General features: G+C 43.4%; 1 protein-coding gene across 1 annotated transcript in view; it reads right to left on the bottom strand.

Moving 5' to 3' along the window:
• fer (fer (fps/fes related) tyrosine kinase) overlaps positions 1-20,008 on the bottom strand; it is a 30,818-nt gene that overhangs the window by 8,606 nt on the left and 2,204 nt on the right. The window contains exons 2-10 of the mRNA XM_030436360.1: positions 19,382-19,608; positions 8,867-8,998; positions 8,612-8,785; positions 8,227-8,326; positions 7,860-8,043; positions 7,594-7,731; positions 7,383-7,502; positions 7,148-7,270; positions 125-345 (exon numbers count right to left, since the gene is read on the bottom strand). Of these exons, the coding sequence (XP_030292220.1) occupies positions 125-345; positions 7,148-7,270; positions 7,383-7,502; positions 7,594-7,731; positions 7,860-8,043; positions 8,227-8,326; positions 8,612-8,785; positions 8,867-8,998; positions 19,382-19,450 (1,261 nt within the window). The 5' untranslated portion in view covers positions 19,451-19,608. The remainder of the gene's footprint in view (positions 1-124; positions 346-7,147; positions 7,271-7,382; positions 7,503-7,593; positions 7,732-7,859; positions 8,044-8,226; positions 8,327-8,611; positions 8,786-8,866; positions 8,999-19,381; positions 19,609-20,008) is intronic.

The following is a 20,008-nucleotide window of genomic DNA, read 5'->3' as shown; positions in this document are numbered from 1 at the left end:
ACACCACACACACACACACACACACACGTAACATTTGGATTCTTGAAACCACGCTTTTATTTTGAAGTGCAGCTCACAGCTGTAGCTCCTGTACAGAGCTCAGATCAGATTAATCAACAATCACTGATCGATAAAGAGTTATTTACAGTGGATCCGATCGAGCGAGCATCGTCCTCATATGGAAGCACGGGGGGAGGCGGCGGTGGGGGAGGGGAAGCGGCATCCGCCATCTTGGCGTCCAACAAGGATTTCTGAGAGGCGAGGCGGGCCTCTGAGCTGCGCAGTGATTGGACGGCGTGATGAAGCTCGAGGAGAGAAAGTTTCTGACTGAGCAGCAGGACACAGCTGAGGGCGAGAGACACAGACCATCAGAAAGAGCCGGAGAGAGAGACAGCGACAGAGACAGAGTAAAAGTCAAATTGGCTTCCTCCCAAAACACCACACCTCTGACCATGTATATACCCTTCACACCTTAATTAACAAACATGTCCACCAAACAAAAAATGGTAAAATATTCACTAGTTTCATTGATTTCAAGAAGGCTTTTGACTCTATTTGGCATGAAGGGCTTTATTACAGGCTCCTCCACTGTGGTATAGGGGGCACAATGTATGATCTGGTCAAATCAATGTATTTGGAAAATATGTGTGCTGTTAAAATTGGAGACAAACTGACTTCTTCACCCAGAGAAGAGGTGTACGCCAGGGCTGCAGTTGAGGTCTGACTCTGTTTAACGTGTATATAAATGAACTTGCTGTTGAGTTGGATCAGTGTGCTGCTGCTGGCCTCTCCCTCCTAGATAGAGAGGTGAAGTCTCTGTTTCATGCTGATGACCTTGTTCTACTGTCTCCTACTGAACAAGGACCACAGCAACAGCTGGACATAGTAGGAAAGTTCTGTCAGAACTGGGCCCTGGCATTAAATATGAAGAAAACTAATATCATGATCTTCCAAAAACGCCCCAGATGTCAGGAGAACAAACACCAGTTTACCATAAATAAGCATGTCATTGAACATAGCACGAGTTATACCGACCTTGGTATAACCATCACAGCATCAGGGAGTTTCAACATGGCAGTGATGCACTAAAAGAAAAAGCTCAAAGAGCCTTACATGCAATTAAGACAACATTTTATAATTTCCAGTCAAAATCTGGTTTACAATATGTGATGGTGTCATCCAGCCCATTGCGCTGTATGGTAGTGAAGTCTGGGATCCACTCAGTCATCAGAACTTTACCTGCTGGAACAAACATCCAACAGAATCCTTACATGCAGAATTCTGCAGATACGTCTTACACGTACACAGAAACACACCAACAAATGCATGTAGAGCAGAATCAGGCAGATACCCACTGATAACCAACATTCACAAGACAACACTCGACTTTTTGAACCACCTGAAATCCAGCTGAGACACTCAGAGCTGAGCCCAGAACAGAGTCCACTGTGTCAGCTGGTACTGAGGCTAACTGCCCCTCTCAGACAGTCTGACCAGCCTCACAACAACACTGCTCTCCAAACACCAATCACAGTCAAGCTAATCATAACACAATGTAAAGAAACCTATCTGGAACATCGGAAAGAAGAAACTAAAAGACAGTAGATTAGAATGTTATGTTTATTTTGAAAAGTTCAGCTCTATAATCCCAGATTTCAAGGATCTGAATGACTTTAATATACTCTTGGGAGAAGCAGACAGGGCACATCTGCTGCCCAATATATATCAGCATGCTGCAACCTGAGACGCACACACACACTCAGGATATACTGTATATGTAATTAATGTAAATCTAAATTGTTGTAAATCAATCTTGATGTTGTGTATATGTTTATGTTAAGTTATTGTTAATGTCCGTAAGTTTAGACAAGATGCTTTGGCAATATTGTTGTTAAAACTTTAATGCCAATGGCTAAAATTAATTGAATGCGTTACTGAACCAATCGCACTCTATGGCAGTGAGGTGTGGGGTCCACTTACAAATCATGACTTCACTCAGTGGGATAAACAGCCCATTGAGACCCTGCATGCAGAGCTGTGTAAAATTCTTCTACATGTCCAGAGGAAAGCCACAAACAATGCATGTAGGGCAGAATTAGGCAAATACCTACTAATTATAAAAATACAAAAAAGAGAAATTAACTTTTGGACACATCTAAAACTAAGTGACCCCCTCTGGTATCATTATCAAGTAGGGGTGTGCCAAATATCGATACTACAATATATCGCGATATTTCATCTTGAGGTATGTTATCGATACACTGGTGCCAAATATCGATATTTAAAAATGTATATTTTTTTGGCCCACCACCACCACCACCCCTCTTCGGAGGACAGCTTTATCTTTATTCAAACATAGGTATACAACCAAATAAAAAAAAAAAAATGGTTTAAGCAGCTCTGAAACCCACACATATAGATATTTAATGATAGTTGTAGTCAGTGTGTGTGTTAAGAAGAGACACTGTGCAATACACTCTTTGTTTACTTGGCTGTCATTCATGTGAAATTGATTGACAATGTTTTGTAATTCCTGTGAAATGGATTCAGTGCAGTCAATAAATTCTGAATTTCTTCAGTGACACAGATATCGTGATGTATCGTGGATGAAATTCCTTGCAATATATCGATTATCGCAGAATCGCTGTATCGTGATATTATCGTTATCGTGGGCAAAATATCGTGATAGTATCGTATCGCGAGGTACCTGGTGATACCCAGCCCTATTATCAAGCCCTGCAATGCCAAGACACGAGCAGCAGGAACCCCCTTACCCAACTGGTTCAGAGGCTGAGATCACAAACCTGCCCAGGAACACACCAGCTCACCAATCACACCCAACCCTAATCACTAAACAATCAAAACAAAACTACATCACCTACTGGCAAACACAAACAAAAACACAGAGCAAAATGCAATGCTATCTGGCTCTAAATCGACCCTACACCACAGCAGAGTACCTGAGCACGGTGACTGATCTTCAGCTGAAACGAACCTTGACAAAGTCCAGACTGAGTGAACACAGCCTGGCTACTGAAACAGGGAGGCTCCCTGCAGAGCAGAGGCTGTGCTGCCACTGCAGTCTCAATGAACCTGAGACAGAGTTACACTTCCTCACCAAATGTGAAACATTTAAGTATATAGAGAAATATATTTCCCTAAATTTGAAATGTTAACAAAAGGTTCTTTCTCTAAACTATACGACGAGGAAAAACTGTCGATCCTACTCGGGGAAGAATCAAAGAGCAGCACATTAGCAGCAGTGTATGTTTCTGCCTGCCACACACTGAGAGACAGCCAGGGACACACACACACTATCAGCTGACACACACATTTATTGTTTGTCATTCTGTAGCCTTTTAATGATTTTAAATGATATTTTTAGTTAACACAAATTGAGTGATTTACTGTAATTTTTATTTTTCATTTTTATTTTATTTTTCTTTTTTTTACTGATTACCTATGAATTCATTGTAAATACTGTTTTCCTTTATTGTAAATACTGTTTTCCTTTATTGTAAATACTGCTTCCTTTATTGTGATTATTATAACTTGTAATGCTTGCTTTGGCAATATGTACAATGTTACGTCATGCCAATAAAGCCATTTGAATTTGAATTTGACAGACAGAGAGAGAGAGATGACATGCTGAGGAGGAGCTCCTGATTTAATATTGGACTTTTGGATTGTCAAGAGAGACACAAACATCAAGAACAAGAGGAATACCTTCAAAAACGAGATGGAGATACTTTTTTATAATTATTATTATTTTTTTTTATTTGGAAACCTCAATGTAGGTATATTTTAATTCTTCCAACTGACAAATGCTGCTAGATAGCTAACCAACTGCTAACCAACTTTTCTTTGAGCCTCAGCTCCCCACAAGGAACCAGGTGGGAAAATAACACTGACCTGACAGCAAGAAAGGACGAGAAGCTTACCTGCTTATTAATTAGAAACTGCTTTTTTTGTTTTTTTATTAGTTTTTTGTGTTTTTGCTAGCTAACTAGCTAGCATCATTGGCTTGGTTGTTGTTTGGTTGCCATAGCAACATGGTCACTGAAACTACAGCAGCAGCAGTAAGGGACACATTACTCCTCCAGTTTTTTGAGTACCCTGAGGATATAAAATCAGAAAATGGAAGAATAAAGTTCAAACATAGAATCCAAAGAGAATACCCAGAGACTTTATATACTGACCGCTTTAATAACACTGATGTTATTAACAATCTGCTGTTTTACACTGAGCATATCACTGCATGGCATACAGCCATATCAAAGCACTACAGCTTCTACGTCAAGAGAGGAATCTGCAAGGGGAGACAAATTCAGATCTTTGAGGATGAAGATAAGTGCCAAGAGAGAAAGATACTGACCATCAACTTCTAACAAAATGGCACAGTCATGGTGCAAGGCAATGAAGCTGCCCTTGGTTCCTTTGTACAGAGCTTTCCTACTCTGAAGAAGACAGCAGCATCTAAAAAGGACACAGGAAGCACTCTGAGCTCTCCCACCACCATACGCACCACAACAGCAGACAGCCAGGTCCATGGCAGTACTCAAAGCTTCCCCACCTGAGCCGAAAACAAGCAGCATCCAGAGCAGCACACGATCAGCCTCCTGAGAGACAGACTGGCTCTGCTAGAGGTGGAGCTGACCGAGCTGAGAGAACAGCTACTCCCCACCAGCACCACAACACACCCTGACCTCCAGGAACAACTCGGCCAATATAAGCACCAGATGGACACTACTACACAAGAACTCAGGGAACAGATCTCCAACCTGCAGAAGGATAAACAGACCCTCACCACAGAGCTGAGAGAAACAAAATCCTTTCCAAACTCGCATATCACCATCTCTACCCTGCTACCCCGCAGAGACTTTCACCCCAGAACCATCCACAGGGTGAACAGAGACATCACCAGAGGCTGTGCCTCGCTCCCTAATGTGCACGTTGCACATCATCCAGCCATAACTCCTGAGCACCTGTTTGACCACTCCCATTTAAAAAAGCAGGCCGTGGGCATATTTACCAAATCACTGAAGGATGTGGCACTGGGCCGTCAAAGCCTCCATCTCACACCAACCAGAGGAGCAGCCAGAGGACCTAGCAGGGAACCTCATTACACACCAGACCCCATCTGGAGCCAAAGACCTCCCAGACACCCACCCAGACCCGGCCCACACCACAGACCCCCACCTCCACCACCATACCACCACTTCCAGCAGCAAAGGCAGACAGGCCCTGACTCAGGCTACTACCCCACACCAAACCAGAGAGTCTACCAGAACCAAGAGCGGGGTCCGCAGCCCCAACCCAACCCCGTCCCACAGTCACAGCAGACAGAGTCACACCAGGCTCCACGCAGCTACGCAGAGGCGCTCCAAGGACGAGTGGACCGAGAAGGGATGAACGACATTAAACAACTCCTTCAGTACATCTGCAACAAACTGAACTAGTGTCCAGACACACACGCACATGCACACACACACACATGCACACACACACACACGCACACACTCACACACACACACACACACACACACACACAAGGTACATACAAGGTAAAAGTACCTATTAATATTTTATATCTTTGACTTTTAACTAGATATTGTTCATGCATGTTACATTTATACAATTCAGTGTTTGACTCTCTTGACAGTCCAATTGTTTTCAACTATTTGCTTTTCTCCCTGTCACCTGTCTTATACAATGAATCCCTTTCAATATGCATGTGGAATATACAGGGCCTAAAATCTTCAACCTTCGGGCTGAAGAGTTTGGCACCAGAATTTAGAGCAAACCTTATAGATACTGATATCATCATTCTACAGGAAACATGGTGTAAAGCTGATACTGTTACCCACTGTCCCAACAATTATAGAGAAATGATAGAACCATCTCAAAAACACAGCAACACTAATAAAGGTAGGGAATCTGGAGGATTAATCATTTGGTATAAATCTGATCTGCATATTCATATTGATCCCCTAAAAAATGGGAAAAAATTACATTTGGTTAAGACTAAAGAAAGAGCTCTCACTAACAGATAAGGAATTATTTATTTGTGCAATATATATCCCTCCCTCCGAATCACCCTACTTCTCAGAAGACACCTTCCTCACACTAGAGACAGAGGTAAGCCATTTCCAGGCCCAGGGAAATGTGCTCATCTGCGGGGACACGAATGCACGCACAGGAACACTTAATGACCTCACAGATCCACAAGTGGACAAATACATCACAGATGGAAATATATCCAACACTTTCACTCTGCCCCGCAGGAACAATAGTGACCAGGTCATCAACAAGAATGGAAGAGAGCTGGTGCAGCTCTGCCAGAGCCTCGGTCTGTACTTTGTCAATGGTAGGGTACGAGGGGACAGCCTGGGTAGATTCACCTACTGCTCACCTCTTGGCCATAGTACTGTAGACTATATGATCACAGACCTTGAACCTTCCTCTCTCAGCTCATTCACTGTTAAACCGCTGACTCCTCTGTCTGATCACAGCCAAATTACCCTGTTTATTAAAAGATCAGACATTAAATTGATACACACACAACCCAGTAAGCTGTACAACATCAGAAATTCATACAGATGGGACCAAAACAGCACAGAACAATACCAGAGAGCAATGACACCCCAAAAATCCAAACACTTTTAGACAACTTTTTGAACTATACTTACTCTTGTAATAAAGAAAACCTCAATCTGGCAGTTAACAATATGAACAATATAATTAGACAAACAGCAAAAGAAGCACAACTAAAATTGACCAAAAACAAACCAAAAACCATAACAAATAAAAACTGGTTTGATACAGATTGTAAAATTGTACAGTCGTCGTCACTGGCGGCAATCTTGAAAAATGGCCGCCATATTGAAAATTTGTCGTGCCTCCACATCTAATTTTGTTCTATATACCTTTGGCTACAAGCATACCAAATTTGACGCTTTTATCATAAAATGCACAATCCTTCTGGTTATCTGCCCCACTATATTGAGTTTTTGATTTTGTTCTGTTGAATAGTATTATCTTTATTTATTGATGTGATTGTGCTTTGGCAACACAAAAATGCCATGCCAATAAAGCCTTTTGAATTGAATTGAAATTGAATGAATGAAAGCGAGAGAGAGACACTCACTCGCTCTTCCTCTCGGGGCTCTGCTGACTCGTCTGGATTTTGGTATCGAGGTCGTCGGCCAATGCCTCCTTTGTCCTCAGATTCTGCTGAGTCAGCACCAGCTCCTCCGTCGCCGACGACAACCTGGAAAAGCAAACAAACAGATCGACAAAGTGTCACAGAAAGCTAGTAAAACATTTTACTTTGACAGGCTACAGGAAACCGTGCATGACGGTCTTATTTTGAAGCAGCTCACATGGCCTGCAGGCTGTCGGCCGTCAGAGTGTTCCAGAGGATCTCATTGGCCGGAAGGTTGTCCGTCTCCTCCAATAGGCACGCATCAAACTCCACGCTTGCCTCAGGGGTCTCCGGAGACCTGTTACCATGGTAACCAAAAGTGACACACAAAAACCGTTACCACAGTAACCAGAGTGTGAGGGATGTGTGACGAGTGGTGACGGTCAGACCTGTAGGCGTCGATAAAGTGTTGGTACTCGGCCAGCGGGTCGATCTGCTGCACAGCTGCTGAGATCTCCTGATGGACCTTCACGATCTCCTCCGTCAGCAGACTGCTGATCTCACAGTACTCCTCCAGAATACTTTTACTGCAGTATTACACAGGTACACACAAGAACATCATCAGTACATCAATATGATAGGTAGCACGTGTGTGTCAGGTAGCACGTGTGTGTCAGGTAAGGGTTCAGAGTGTGTGTGTGGTCGTGTGACTCACAGGGCGAGTGTCATGTCTTCCTGCATCCTCTGCAGAGCGTCGAGCAGTGCGGGCGCAGCTCGGCGGCGGTGTTCATCCTGTTGCGTTCGAGCGCCGCACACCGCCAACACATACTGGTTGTGAAGGTTGTGGAGCTTTGCCGTCGCTTTGTCATAACGCTCGCGGGCACGCTCTGCCTCCCGGCCTGTGATTGGATGGAGGAGGTGGAGGAAATGAGGGACATTTGTGAAATAACTTAAGGTTGGAGACATTACTGAAACATTCAAGGACAGAAACTCTGACCTCGATAAACTGAAAGTTTCTTAGTCTATTATTAAGTTTTAGTCTTTTTTATATATCATCACTCTGAGGAGTTAAGAAGAGAAACCTTTAGCCAGAGCCTCTCTGTATTTCTCTTTGGCATTGTTGGCGTCGCGGCTCAGCTGACGATACGTGGCTTTCAGTTTGTCCAGGTCGCTCCTGGTTACCTGGCAACAACAACAATATCATCATCATCAACTGCTGTCACATCTGAACTGACTACAGTTTCCTCTACCTCAAACAGCCGATTCCACCTTTCACTCTTTCTCTCTGGTGGTTTTAATCTCTTCATTTGACAGTTTGACTGTTTTTAAATATTACTACTGACGCTTCAAATCCCTTCAGGTCTTCTTTAGCTTCTAGACACTTCAACTGACCTGTCAGCTGCTCTTACTGTAAACTACAGTGTTGTGTTCTCTGTGTGTGTGTGTGTGTGTGTGTTCTCAGCAGACCTTGTGGTTGTGACTCTCCAGCTGCTGATGAAGACTCTGGTAGCTCTTCTTCACCTGCTGCTTGTCCCGGATCAGTGTGGCCAGTCGGTGCAGAGGACCAGAGTTCAGATCATCAGCGTGACTCCTCATGACTCGACCCAATGCCTCCGTCTGACGAATCACCTGAGACCACGACTGACACACACAAACACAGAGACAGACCAGTATGATGACACTGGGACAGCAGGTGTGCCTGACTGACCAGTTGAGTCTTACCTTGCTCACTGTGCTGACATAATCAGCAGCTTCCTGTTTCTCAGTTTGCTGAGTCATACTGAGCAGCAGAGCAGCGTACTCTTTATCACTCTTCACTCGTAGTGTCATGAAGCGCTTCACTGTCTCCAGCAGCTAGAGGGCGACAGAGACGTGTTTGTGTGTTAATTGTTAAAGTGTGTAGAGCTGACAGGAAGTGATGAAATCAAACCTCGGCATTCTCACCTTCAGTTGCACGATCGGGTCTTATATTTACTTCTTTAGTTTGACACTTTTTCCTCCGCCAGTTTACTTCAGCATGAAACTTCTACAGCTTCGCTGTTCAAAGCCTCTTCAAAGTTTTCACATCATTCAGTTTTGAAATATAAAATATTCTGTCTCTAACAGGTGGACTGAGCTCCACAATGACTGTTAACACTGGCTGCACCAACACACATTGATTTCATGTGTTACATATGATGTAAATGATTGTACACAGGAACAACGGTACACATGAATGTTTCTCCTGTCAGTGTTGAAAGTTCTCCACTCAGTCCAATAAATAAATCAGACTGTCTTGGTGTGGGGGGCCGTGTGTTGGCTACTAGCTAACAACATGCCCGGACAGGCCGAGCTGCTGTCCTCACTCAAAACAGAAATAGCTGGTCTTTTCAAAAAAGAGCTGAAGGATGCGTTGGCTGTGGAATTTGGCTCCGGATCACACAGGACAGCTGTGGCTTATGTGAAGGCAAACATCTTCTTAAGATTTTGTATCTGTCTCACTGTGTTATGGACCTCTCACTCACAGCAAGCATAGTGGACTGTTCTTCCCGCCTGTTCCATTCATTTTCTCCATGACCTTCACTTGATGAGTAAGTGAACGTCACACATGGCACTGTTTGGAGAAACTGAAAGGACACTGAAAGTGAAAAGACTGCCTGACACGCAATGAATAAGAAAACTCATTTTGCTTACATGCGCCATGCATGCAACATTTAGACGTAGCCCTGGATGCAAGGGCCAATCAGATGAAGCCCAAGCTTGCCGTTAGCTTCCCTGGTAAATTTAATCGGCATCAGTTTAGTGGTGACTGCCAGGTTATGATGGCTGAGGGAGGAGAGAAAAGCCATGAAAATGTGGCCGACGAACCGCCTTGTGGTGAAAATAAAGCAGCACTGAGTGTGTGCTGATTGTGTGAGTATGTATGTATGTATGTATGTATGTATGTATGTATGTATGTATGTATGTATGTATGTATGTATGTATCCAGGAAATAGTAGGAAGAACAGGTGTGCAACCTTGATCACACTAAGCAGTTAAGGGAATGAATTACGGGATGTTTTTAACTCCGACGTGAACGGGTCAGAGAGCTGTGTGTCGTGTGTGTGTGTGTGTGTGTGTGTGTGTGTGACACCACAGAGAAATATGTTGTGTGTGTGCATATGCGTTGCCTACAATTAGTGACGGAGCTGCTCCATCACACTGCTATATGGACTTCAGGCAGGAACACACCGGCCCAACCGTTGGACGTCTGAAGCGTTTGGGGAGACTCGGACGAGGTCGAGAACAAATATGTTCGGTGTGTTCAGCTGCGTCGGAAGCTTTCGGAGCCGTGCAGACGTTGTCGGATCCGATTCAGAATGCAAAGTCTGAGGAGGTGGGCCGTCGGATGTCTGAGCCATTGGATTCTCTGATTGGCGGTGTGCTAGTGAATCAGCGCGATGTGTGGGAGGGGCGGAAGTGACGATGGTGACGGCTTCGTATCATAACGAGCCCGAGAGCACACAACGCGAGTGTCAGCCTAACCACAGTCATCTTTCACGTATGCCAAGTATTTAGTCCACAAACGTCTTCTCGGGTCGGACGAATACTGAATCGATACTGTGTGTGCTTTGTTTTTCTATGCACTCCATTCCTCGCTTCGTTCCGTCATTTCCTGTTTTCGTGTTTTGGATAACTGGCACGAGACTAGCGCCACCCGCTGTTAAGGAGGCTTATTGCATCTTGCGCAGGCGCAGAACGTACACGCTACAGTGGAGCTGGCAGCACGTCGAAGCGGTGTGTTCAATGCAACTTTTCTGACGAACGGGTCAGACGAGAGGCAACAGAGTGGTCGGATAAGGCAGTTGGATATCTGGGCGGTGTGTAGGGGCCTTTAGAGGCCGTCCACACGAAAACGCTCTTTTGTGTAAACGCACATGTATTACATTGTTTTGACTGACCGTCCACATGGATCCTGAAAACGCACTTTTTTGAAAACGGGTCTCAGGGTAGAAAAATCCGAAAATGCAGCCTCCCGTTCTCGTGTGGACTGTGAATCTGCATACTTTCCAAAACGATGACGCCATCGCCCCACCCCTCGCCCTCTGAGCCCCGCAACGTCTCATAACAACAACAACAACAACAACGGCGAACTACATGCTTGTCTTCTTCCCGAGTCGAGTGTGAGTCTCAGCAGCAGTTCGACCTTGATAACTGTCCACACGAACGATTCTGGTTTCCTTGCACTCGCCTTTGTCATCTTCTTCTTGTTGTGTTTGGTTTCTCCGTCTACTGTCTGTTTGTTTACAGAGCGCAAGCTTAATGCGCATGCTCCGTGTCTTCTTCTCCGTCTTTGGTGAATTTCAAGCGCCACCTATAGGCTGGAATATGAACTACAGCGTGTTGAGTCAGTGGATCCGTGTGGACGCCAATATTCTTGAAATGATGCCGAGGAAGACGGAGGGAAAAAAAGATGGTTTTGGTACATGTGGACAAGGCCTTAGAGGCCTTCCACACGAAAACGCTCTTTTGCAAAAACCGTCCACATGGATCCTGAAAACGCACTTTTTTGAAAACGGGTCTCAGGGTAGAAGAATCAGAAAACGCAGCCCTCCCGTTCTCGTGTGGACTGTGAATCTGCATACTCTCCAAAACGATGACGCCATCGCCCCACCCTGCGATGTCCCATAACAACAACAACAAGAATGGCGGCCTACATGCTCGTGTTCGTGCTGCAGAAGATATTGAGTCTTTCTTGTAACTTCCTCTCCATGTAGTCGAGTGTGAGTCGCAGCAGCAGTTCGACCTCATTATCGGTCCACACAAACGATTCTGGTTTCCTTGCATTTTCATCTCAGCTCAGTACCTATGTGTAGATAGGTACTGAGCTGACCTATGTGTAGATAGCTAGCGCGCTAAATGACCCCGGCTTTAAAACGGAGAGAAGAAGAGATGACGACGACGACAACGACACTGTAGAACAATATATGTATGTCATAACTACTTACACTTCATTAGTTTTTCTTGTTGTGGGTTGTTACTGTTGTTCTTCATTGTCGTCGTCATCTTCTTCTTCTCTCCGTTTTAAAGCCGGGGTCGTTTAGCGCGCTAGCTACCTACACATAGGTACTGAGCTGTGTCAGTCAAAATCTAATTAGCCAATGGGGACGCTCTGCTGAAAAGTCCCGCCCACCCGAGAGGTTTGTGCCAAAACTGCAAACAACAAGTCAGGGAGCACAAACGAGACAGAACTGCAGAGAGAGCGCAAAGCTGAGAGTCAGCTCAAAAGTCTGAGTGGAGAGAGACCAGCAGAGGGAACCGTAAACAAAATAATGCATTATTAGAAGAGGAAAACACCAATATTTTACACTATTTGACAAATTATTTGATTGCAGTTCTAAGTTTTATTTTTGAATTGAGTTTTATGTTCTCTCAAATTCCTGTTTTTGTTTGACATTTAAGAAGTTTTGTTTGTTTCTTTTGGCACAAATCTAATTCCATAGTCATAGTTCCATCGCCTCGATCGGGAGGTGGGCTGTGTGGGTGAGCTAGCGGCTAGCAGCTAGCTACACACGAACATCCACAGATTCTGATTCCACTTTGTTGTCCGCGCGTCTCCGGATCTCCTCAGACCCGAACAGACTCGGTCCGGACTCGTTTAGTGTAATTTATCCGCAACAGTCAGTTTAGATGCACAGAACGGGAGCGAACCGCCGGCTATATACCGCTCCAGCTCGCGCCGCTGCAGGTACAAAGCACCCGTGCGTCTGTCGAATCAGGAGGTGGGGGGTCGTGGTGAGCTCTGCGGTGATTGGCTCTAGGGCGCACGTGACTGTGGTGGCTCTGGTGGACAATGCTCGTGGAATTTGTAAAGCATTTATGAAATAATTTATTAACGGTATCATTGCAGTCCAAACAAATGCGAAATATCACATCCTTGAACCACGCAGCAGCCATGTTGAAACTCTCAGGTCAGTCTGATCCTGATCCGCAGAGATATTTGAGGAACACACACATACACACACACACACACACACACACACACACACACACACACACACACAGACAGACAGACAGAGGTTATTTGCTTTTATAGATAGATATCTGATGCTCGGTGCTTCCAGAACCCTACAAGTAAAAGTGGTCCTTTCACTCACCAATCCATAAAACATATTCGCACATAGATTATAATTACTACCATTAATCAGAAAATGTCAGGCAATAGTAATATCGGATCATGCTCCATTTTTGATGACTCTTTGTATGCCAACTACACACTCTAGCTACCGTCCACAGCGTTTCAATGCGTTACTACTCTCTGAGAGTGGATTTGTCAAATTCCTCTCAACTGGGATAACTGAGTATCTAGCACGTAATCAAACTCCAGGGACGTCCTCTCCAGTAATCTGGGAATCAATGAAAGCAAATCATAAAGAGCAAATTATATCATACTAGTGCAGTGCCCGTAAGAAAAGTGTATTCCTATAACAAAGTGGGAGGTTAAGGAGCTTTTTCATGGATGGCCAAATGAGGCTGTGTTTGAAGGTAGGACGTCAGGGATATTTAGGTTTGTTGTGAAATCCGATATTAAAAATAGCTACAAAATCAACAGTACATGCTACAGTTTTGAAACTTTCACCAAACTGTAGCCCCAATACTGCTGAAACTTTAGTCCACTTAAACTCATTACAAATTATGAAGTCAATCACTCAGTTTTTTTCAAAACCTATAAAACTTATAAAACCTATCTCCTCCCACAGTTTTTGCTCAATTGTCACCAAACTTGCTAGACAGCATCTTCAGACCGCCCTCCACAAAACTTGTTTCTCGGATTTTTGATTTATCAAAGATTAAGCCTACAGTGCATCAAAATGTTTGACTGTAAACGGTACTGTAAATATATACTATCAAATTCTTGCTAAATACATTTTCAATCTTCCTGAAAAAAATTGAGAATATTTTCAAAGCATGGTTGATGAAGTTTGGCAAATATCAGAATTTTATCTCAAAAACTGAATTTTTGAGAACATTTTGAATTCTGCTCTCATGGGAACAACTGGAGTCAGTGTAAGAGTGGCATTTTAAACATCAGATTTTCTCTTATGAAGCAAAACACTTAGAGTTAAAAACAAATCACCAACATTTCCATGCTGTCAAGATGCAATTTATGTATTGTCAGATTTTTGTTTAGGTAACAGAATTTCTGACATTTCGACCATTTTTGAAATCTTCCTTGACAACAGCTGCCTGGACAGTGAGTCCCTGAGTCGACAAATGCAGCTACACAGCTGGTCTCACTTCCAGCCAATTAGCTCAGCGAGTTAGGAGCTGGTTCTTGGTGTCAAGGGTTGTGTGTTCAAGACCCAGCAAGGGTGATGATGAGGATGATGACAGATCAAAATGTCAGATGTCATCAATATGAAACACAAGACAATTGTCCTGATGGTGGCATCGCAGCAAGCCTCTAAATTAAATAAAAACAAATAGCTTGGACCGGATCATGGGTGAAAGCTAACTGAATTTTGCACAAAGGTCCAGTCTCATGCCAGATACCTCAGCTGTTAACCCAAGCCAATAGTCCTGATGGTGGCGCTACAGCAAGCGTCTAAAGTTAAAACTTTGAAAATTCATAACAAATCAACCTGCTAGAACTTCACACTTTCATCAAACTGTAGCCCCAATACTAAAGAAACTTTTGTACATTTAAACCTATTAAAAATTATGAAGTCCATCACTCTGTTTTTCTTAAACTGTAAAACGTATGAAGACCTCCCACAATTTTTGCCTACAGTGCATGAAAATGTTTGACTGTGAACACTACTGTAAACATATACCTGCAAACTGATAAATAAAACATTAACGTTCATGAAAAAATTTAACATTTTTTAGAGTCATGGTAGATGATGTTTGACAAATATCAGAATTTTACCTAAAAAACTGAATTTTTGAGAACATTTTGAATTCTGCTCTCATGTGAATAATTGCAGTCAATGCAAGCAGCATTTTTAAACATTAGTTATTCACTTATGGAGCAAACTAATCATTTTTAAAAACAAATTACCAACATCTCAATGCTGCAATATGTGTATTTTCAGATTTTTGTCTTGATAACTGAATTTTTTACAGTGGTTTCAAATCTGCCTGCACAACAGTGAATGGCTTAATCAGTTTGTGAAGCCACTGTTATAATGCCACTTTCCAATTAGCTCAGAGCGATAGATGACAATCTTTGGTTCCAGAAGTTGTGAGTTCAAGCCTCAAGTCGTCCAAAGTGAACATTGTTGTCAACTGTCTTGTCTTCCTATTCTCCTTCCTAACCTCACATGTGTGACTGTACAGAAATTTTTTTTATTTTGACATACTGTATTAACACAATGGACCTAAAATCACAAAAAAACATGAAATCCGAGTAGAAAAAGTTAGATTTTTTTTACTGTGAAAACCACAAATATGTATACAAACCTTTTTTTTTTTTTTACTTATAATGCAAATATAAATTGTTGTTTATCTAAATTTGTGCATACATTTAAAAAAATGTACAAAGTTATATGTAACTATTTACATTTAAATGCAGGCAATGCTCAGGTCTGCCTGAGCTCCTTCCAGCTGAATGAAGAGCTGGACTGCCTGCTCCACATTCAGCTTCTCCTCATTATTCTGACTCATTAAACAAAAACCGACTCCACTACACACTTAACACACTACACCAAACACTACATAACACACTAACTACACACTCCAAACACGCTAAATGTCACAAATCTCTCAACTCTCACACACACCGACCGTCGTTGCATGTCAATCATCCGCCTAGGTCCCTCCCACAACTTCCCTGTTCCTCAACAACCAAACTTGCTGCTTGGACACTTTCGTGAAAAAAGCCGGTTTTTACCGTTTCTTCCTACACCAGACACAAAGCAAACGTGAGGGCAATGTTCGCGAAAAAGCGTGGCGGACATTATTTACCCTAAGTCCGGTTTTGGACGTGCCAATGCTTCCGGTCCGTCGCCTCGGGAGGTGGGCCGTGTAGCTAGCAGCTAGCGGCTAGCTACACACGAACATCCACAGATTCAGATTCCACTTTGTTGTCCGCGCGTCTCCGGATCTCCTCAGACCCGAACAGACTCGGTCCGGACTCGTTTAATCTCATTAATCCACAACAGTCAGTTTAGATGCACAGAACAGAACAGAACGGGACCGAACCGCCGGCAAAATCCCGGTCCAGCTCGCGCTGCTGCAGGTATAAATCTGCTTGTTTCTTCAGGTGGGGGGTCGTGGTGAGCTCTGCAGTGATTGGCTCTGGTGCGCACGTGACTGTAGTGGCTCCGGTGGACAATGCTCGTGGAATTTGTAAAGCATTTATGAAATAATTTATTCACGCTATCATTGCAGTCCAAACAAATGCGAAATATCACACCATTGAACCACGCAGCAGCCATGTTGAAACTCTCAGGTCAGTCTGATCCTGATACACACACACACACACACACACACACACACACACACACACACACACACACAGACAGACAGACAGACAGAGGTTACTTGTATTTATAGATAGATAATGCTCGAACAAAAAATCCCCAAAATGAACGCCTTAAAGAATTAACCAAAGACATACTACAGCTTGATGAAACATTGGCCCATTCTCCATCACCAGATCTATATAAGCAAAAAATAATTCTTCAAACTGAATTCAATCTCTTATCTACAAATCATGAAGAAAATCTTATAAACAAAACAAGACATAAGACATATGAATATGGTGAATAGCAATATTTGGCACAGTACTGCAGGATCTCTCTCAAACATATAACAACCTTTGCCAAACTCCTGGCCAGGAGACTTGTACTGAGTCTATATACATAAAGATCCTACGTATCATCTGACTCCAGAGAAGATTCAGTACGCTACAAGTGGCTGATGGATGCCTCAGACATGTTAGATGGCTGAAAGTCGGCGCCGTGGCTCCTAAACAGGCCTGACGCCATCAGTACATGGGATACTGTCTGACTCTGTCACTCGCCGGGAGGGAGGCTGTTTTCTGGGGGAAAGTTCACTGAAGACTCCGTCTGTAGGGCTGACGGTCACTGTGACAACAGTAACTACAACAACACAACAGTGAAGGAGACAAACACTTGTGAGTTTAAGTGTTTGGTCGGTGACAGACGCAGTTTTTCAAGCAAAAATGTGATGGGACAGGAGGACAGACAGGAGGACAGACACTTGTAACTGCTGTATTTTTTTCCTCATAAGTTGCCAAAGACAGTTAAGCCTGAAACACACCGGGCCAACCGTTGGCCATCTGAAGTGTTCGGGAGACTCGGACGAGTTCGGGAACAAATCTGTTTGGTGTGTTCAGCTGCGTTGGAAGCTTTCGGGACCACGTGGACGTTGTCTGCTCCAATTCAACATGCAAAGTCTGAGAGCGTTAGCTATTGGCTGTCTGAGCCATTGGATACTCTGATTGGTTGTGCGTTGGTAACTGTGCCTCTGATACTACCTCTGATACTACCTCTGATACTACCTCTGATACTTCCTCTGATACTTCCTCTGATACTACCTCTGATACTTCCTCTGATACTACCTCTGATACTACCTCTGATACCACCTCTGATACCACCTCTGATACTTCCTCTGATACTTCCTCTGATACTACCTCTGATACTTCCTCTGATACTACCTCTGATACTTCCTGATACTTCCTCTGATACTTCCTGATACTACCTCTGATACTACCTCTGATACTTCCTCTGATACTTCCTCTGATACTACCTCTGATACTACCTCTGATACTACCTCTGATACTACCTCTGATACCACCTCTGATACCACCTCTGATACCTCCTCTGATACTACCTCTGATACTACCTCTGATACTACCTCTGATACTACCTCTGATACTTCCTGATACTTCCTCTGATACTTCCTGATACTACCTCTGATACTACCTCTGATACTTCCTCTGATACTACCTCTGATACTTCCTCTGATACTACCTCTGATACTTCCTCTGATACTACCTCTGATACTACCTCTGATACTACCTCTGATACTTCCTGATACTTCCTGATACTTCCTCTGATACTACCTCTGATACTTCCTGATACTTCCTCTGATACTTCCTCTGATACTACCTCTGATACTTCCTCTGATACTACCTCTGATACTTCCTCTGATACTACCTCTGATACTTCCTCTGATACTTCCTCTGATACTTCCTCTGATACTTCCTGATACTTCCTGATACTTCCTCTGATACTACCTCTGATACTACCTCTGATACTACCTCTGATACTTCCTCTGATACCACCTCTGATACTTCCTGATACTTCCTCTGATACTTCCTCTGATACTACCTCTGATACTTCCTCTGATACCACCTCTGATACTTCCTGATACTTCCTCTGATACTTCCTCTGATACCACCTCTGATACTTCCTGATACTACCTCTGATACTTCCTCTGATACTACCTCTGATACTACCTCTGATACTTCCTGATACTTCCTCTGATACTTCCTGATACTACCTCTGATACTACCTCTGATACTTCCTCTGATACTACCCTCTGATACTTCCTCTGATACTTCCTCTGATACTACCTCTGATACTACCTCTGATACTACCTCTGATACTTCCTGATACTTCCTCTGATACTACCTCTGATACTTCCTGATACTTCCTCTGATACTACCTCTGATACTTCCTCTGATACTTCCTCTGATACTACCTCTGATACTACCTCTGATACTTCCTGATACTTCCTGATACTTCCTCTGATACTACCTCTGATACTACCTCTGATACTACCTCTGATACTTCCTCTGATACCACCTCTGATACTTCCTGATACTTCCTCTGATACTTCCTCTGATACTTCCTGATACTACCTCTGATACTTCCTCTGATACTACCTCTGATACTTCCTCTGATACTACCTCTGATACTACCTCTGATACTTCCTCTGATACTTCCTCTGATACTACCTCTGATACTACCTCTGATACTTCCTCTGATACTTCCTCTGATACTACCTCCAGAGGTGGATCAGCACCAGAGTGAAATGTCTCCCCTTGCTGTATCTGACACTTTCACACAGAGGAGGATGCAGAGAATTGGCGCAGGATCCCTGCACCTGATTTGCTGTGAGGTCTCGAACTACATCTACACTCAACTATAGAATCATCTCCCTCTGAGTTTGAGTGTCAGTGAGAGTTTGATGAAACACAGCTAAATATTACATTAAATGTTCACTGTGACACGTAACAAGTCGCACCTTTAACTCCCAGTCCTGCAGCTTCAGTAATCCCTCGTGGGAATTCCTCAGATCCCGACCAAACCCCATCCTGGTTCTCTCACGCACACACACACACACACACACACACACTAACACTCTCTCTCTATCTCTGTCTCTCTCCCTCTCACACACACACACACACACACACACACACACACACACACACTCTAATGGAAGGGGTGAGCGAGGAATGACTGCATGGTCGTCTGAGGAGAGAGAGAACAAAGATGTGTAAATCATCATCAGCTTCATCACGATCAAACATTCATATGGATGGTAAACACACATTAAAGTAACAGTAACAGGTTTGGTCACTTGTAATGGAGTATTTTAAACTTTCACAGTCCAACAGATCTGTCTCAACGTTTATATTTAATGTGTAATAAATACTGTTACTGAATTATTACAGTGATCACTCACTTCATCAAAACCCCTTCTTGATCATTCTCAATGATACTCAGACATAAAGCTTACATTTCATTTACTTAGAAACTCTAAAATATTTTCAAAAACATAAAATCCACATCGATAAATGAGCCAGACACGAAGTTTCACCACATCTGTGACCTGATCCAGAGAGAAAACATCAGCAGTGATCAGTTACTG

This window comes from Sparus aurata, chromosome 12 (assembly GCF_900880675.1).
Source record: "Sparus aurata chromosome 12, fSpaAur1.1, whole genome shotgun sequence".
Taxonomy (NCBI): Eukaryota; Metazoa; Chordata; class Actinopteri; order Spariformes; family Sparidae; genus Sparus; species Sparus aurata.
This window is presented reverse-complemented; position numbering and strand designations above follow the sequence as displayed.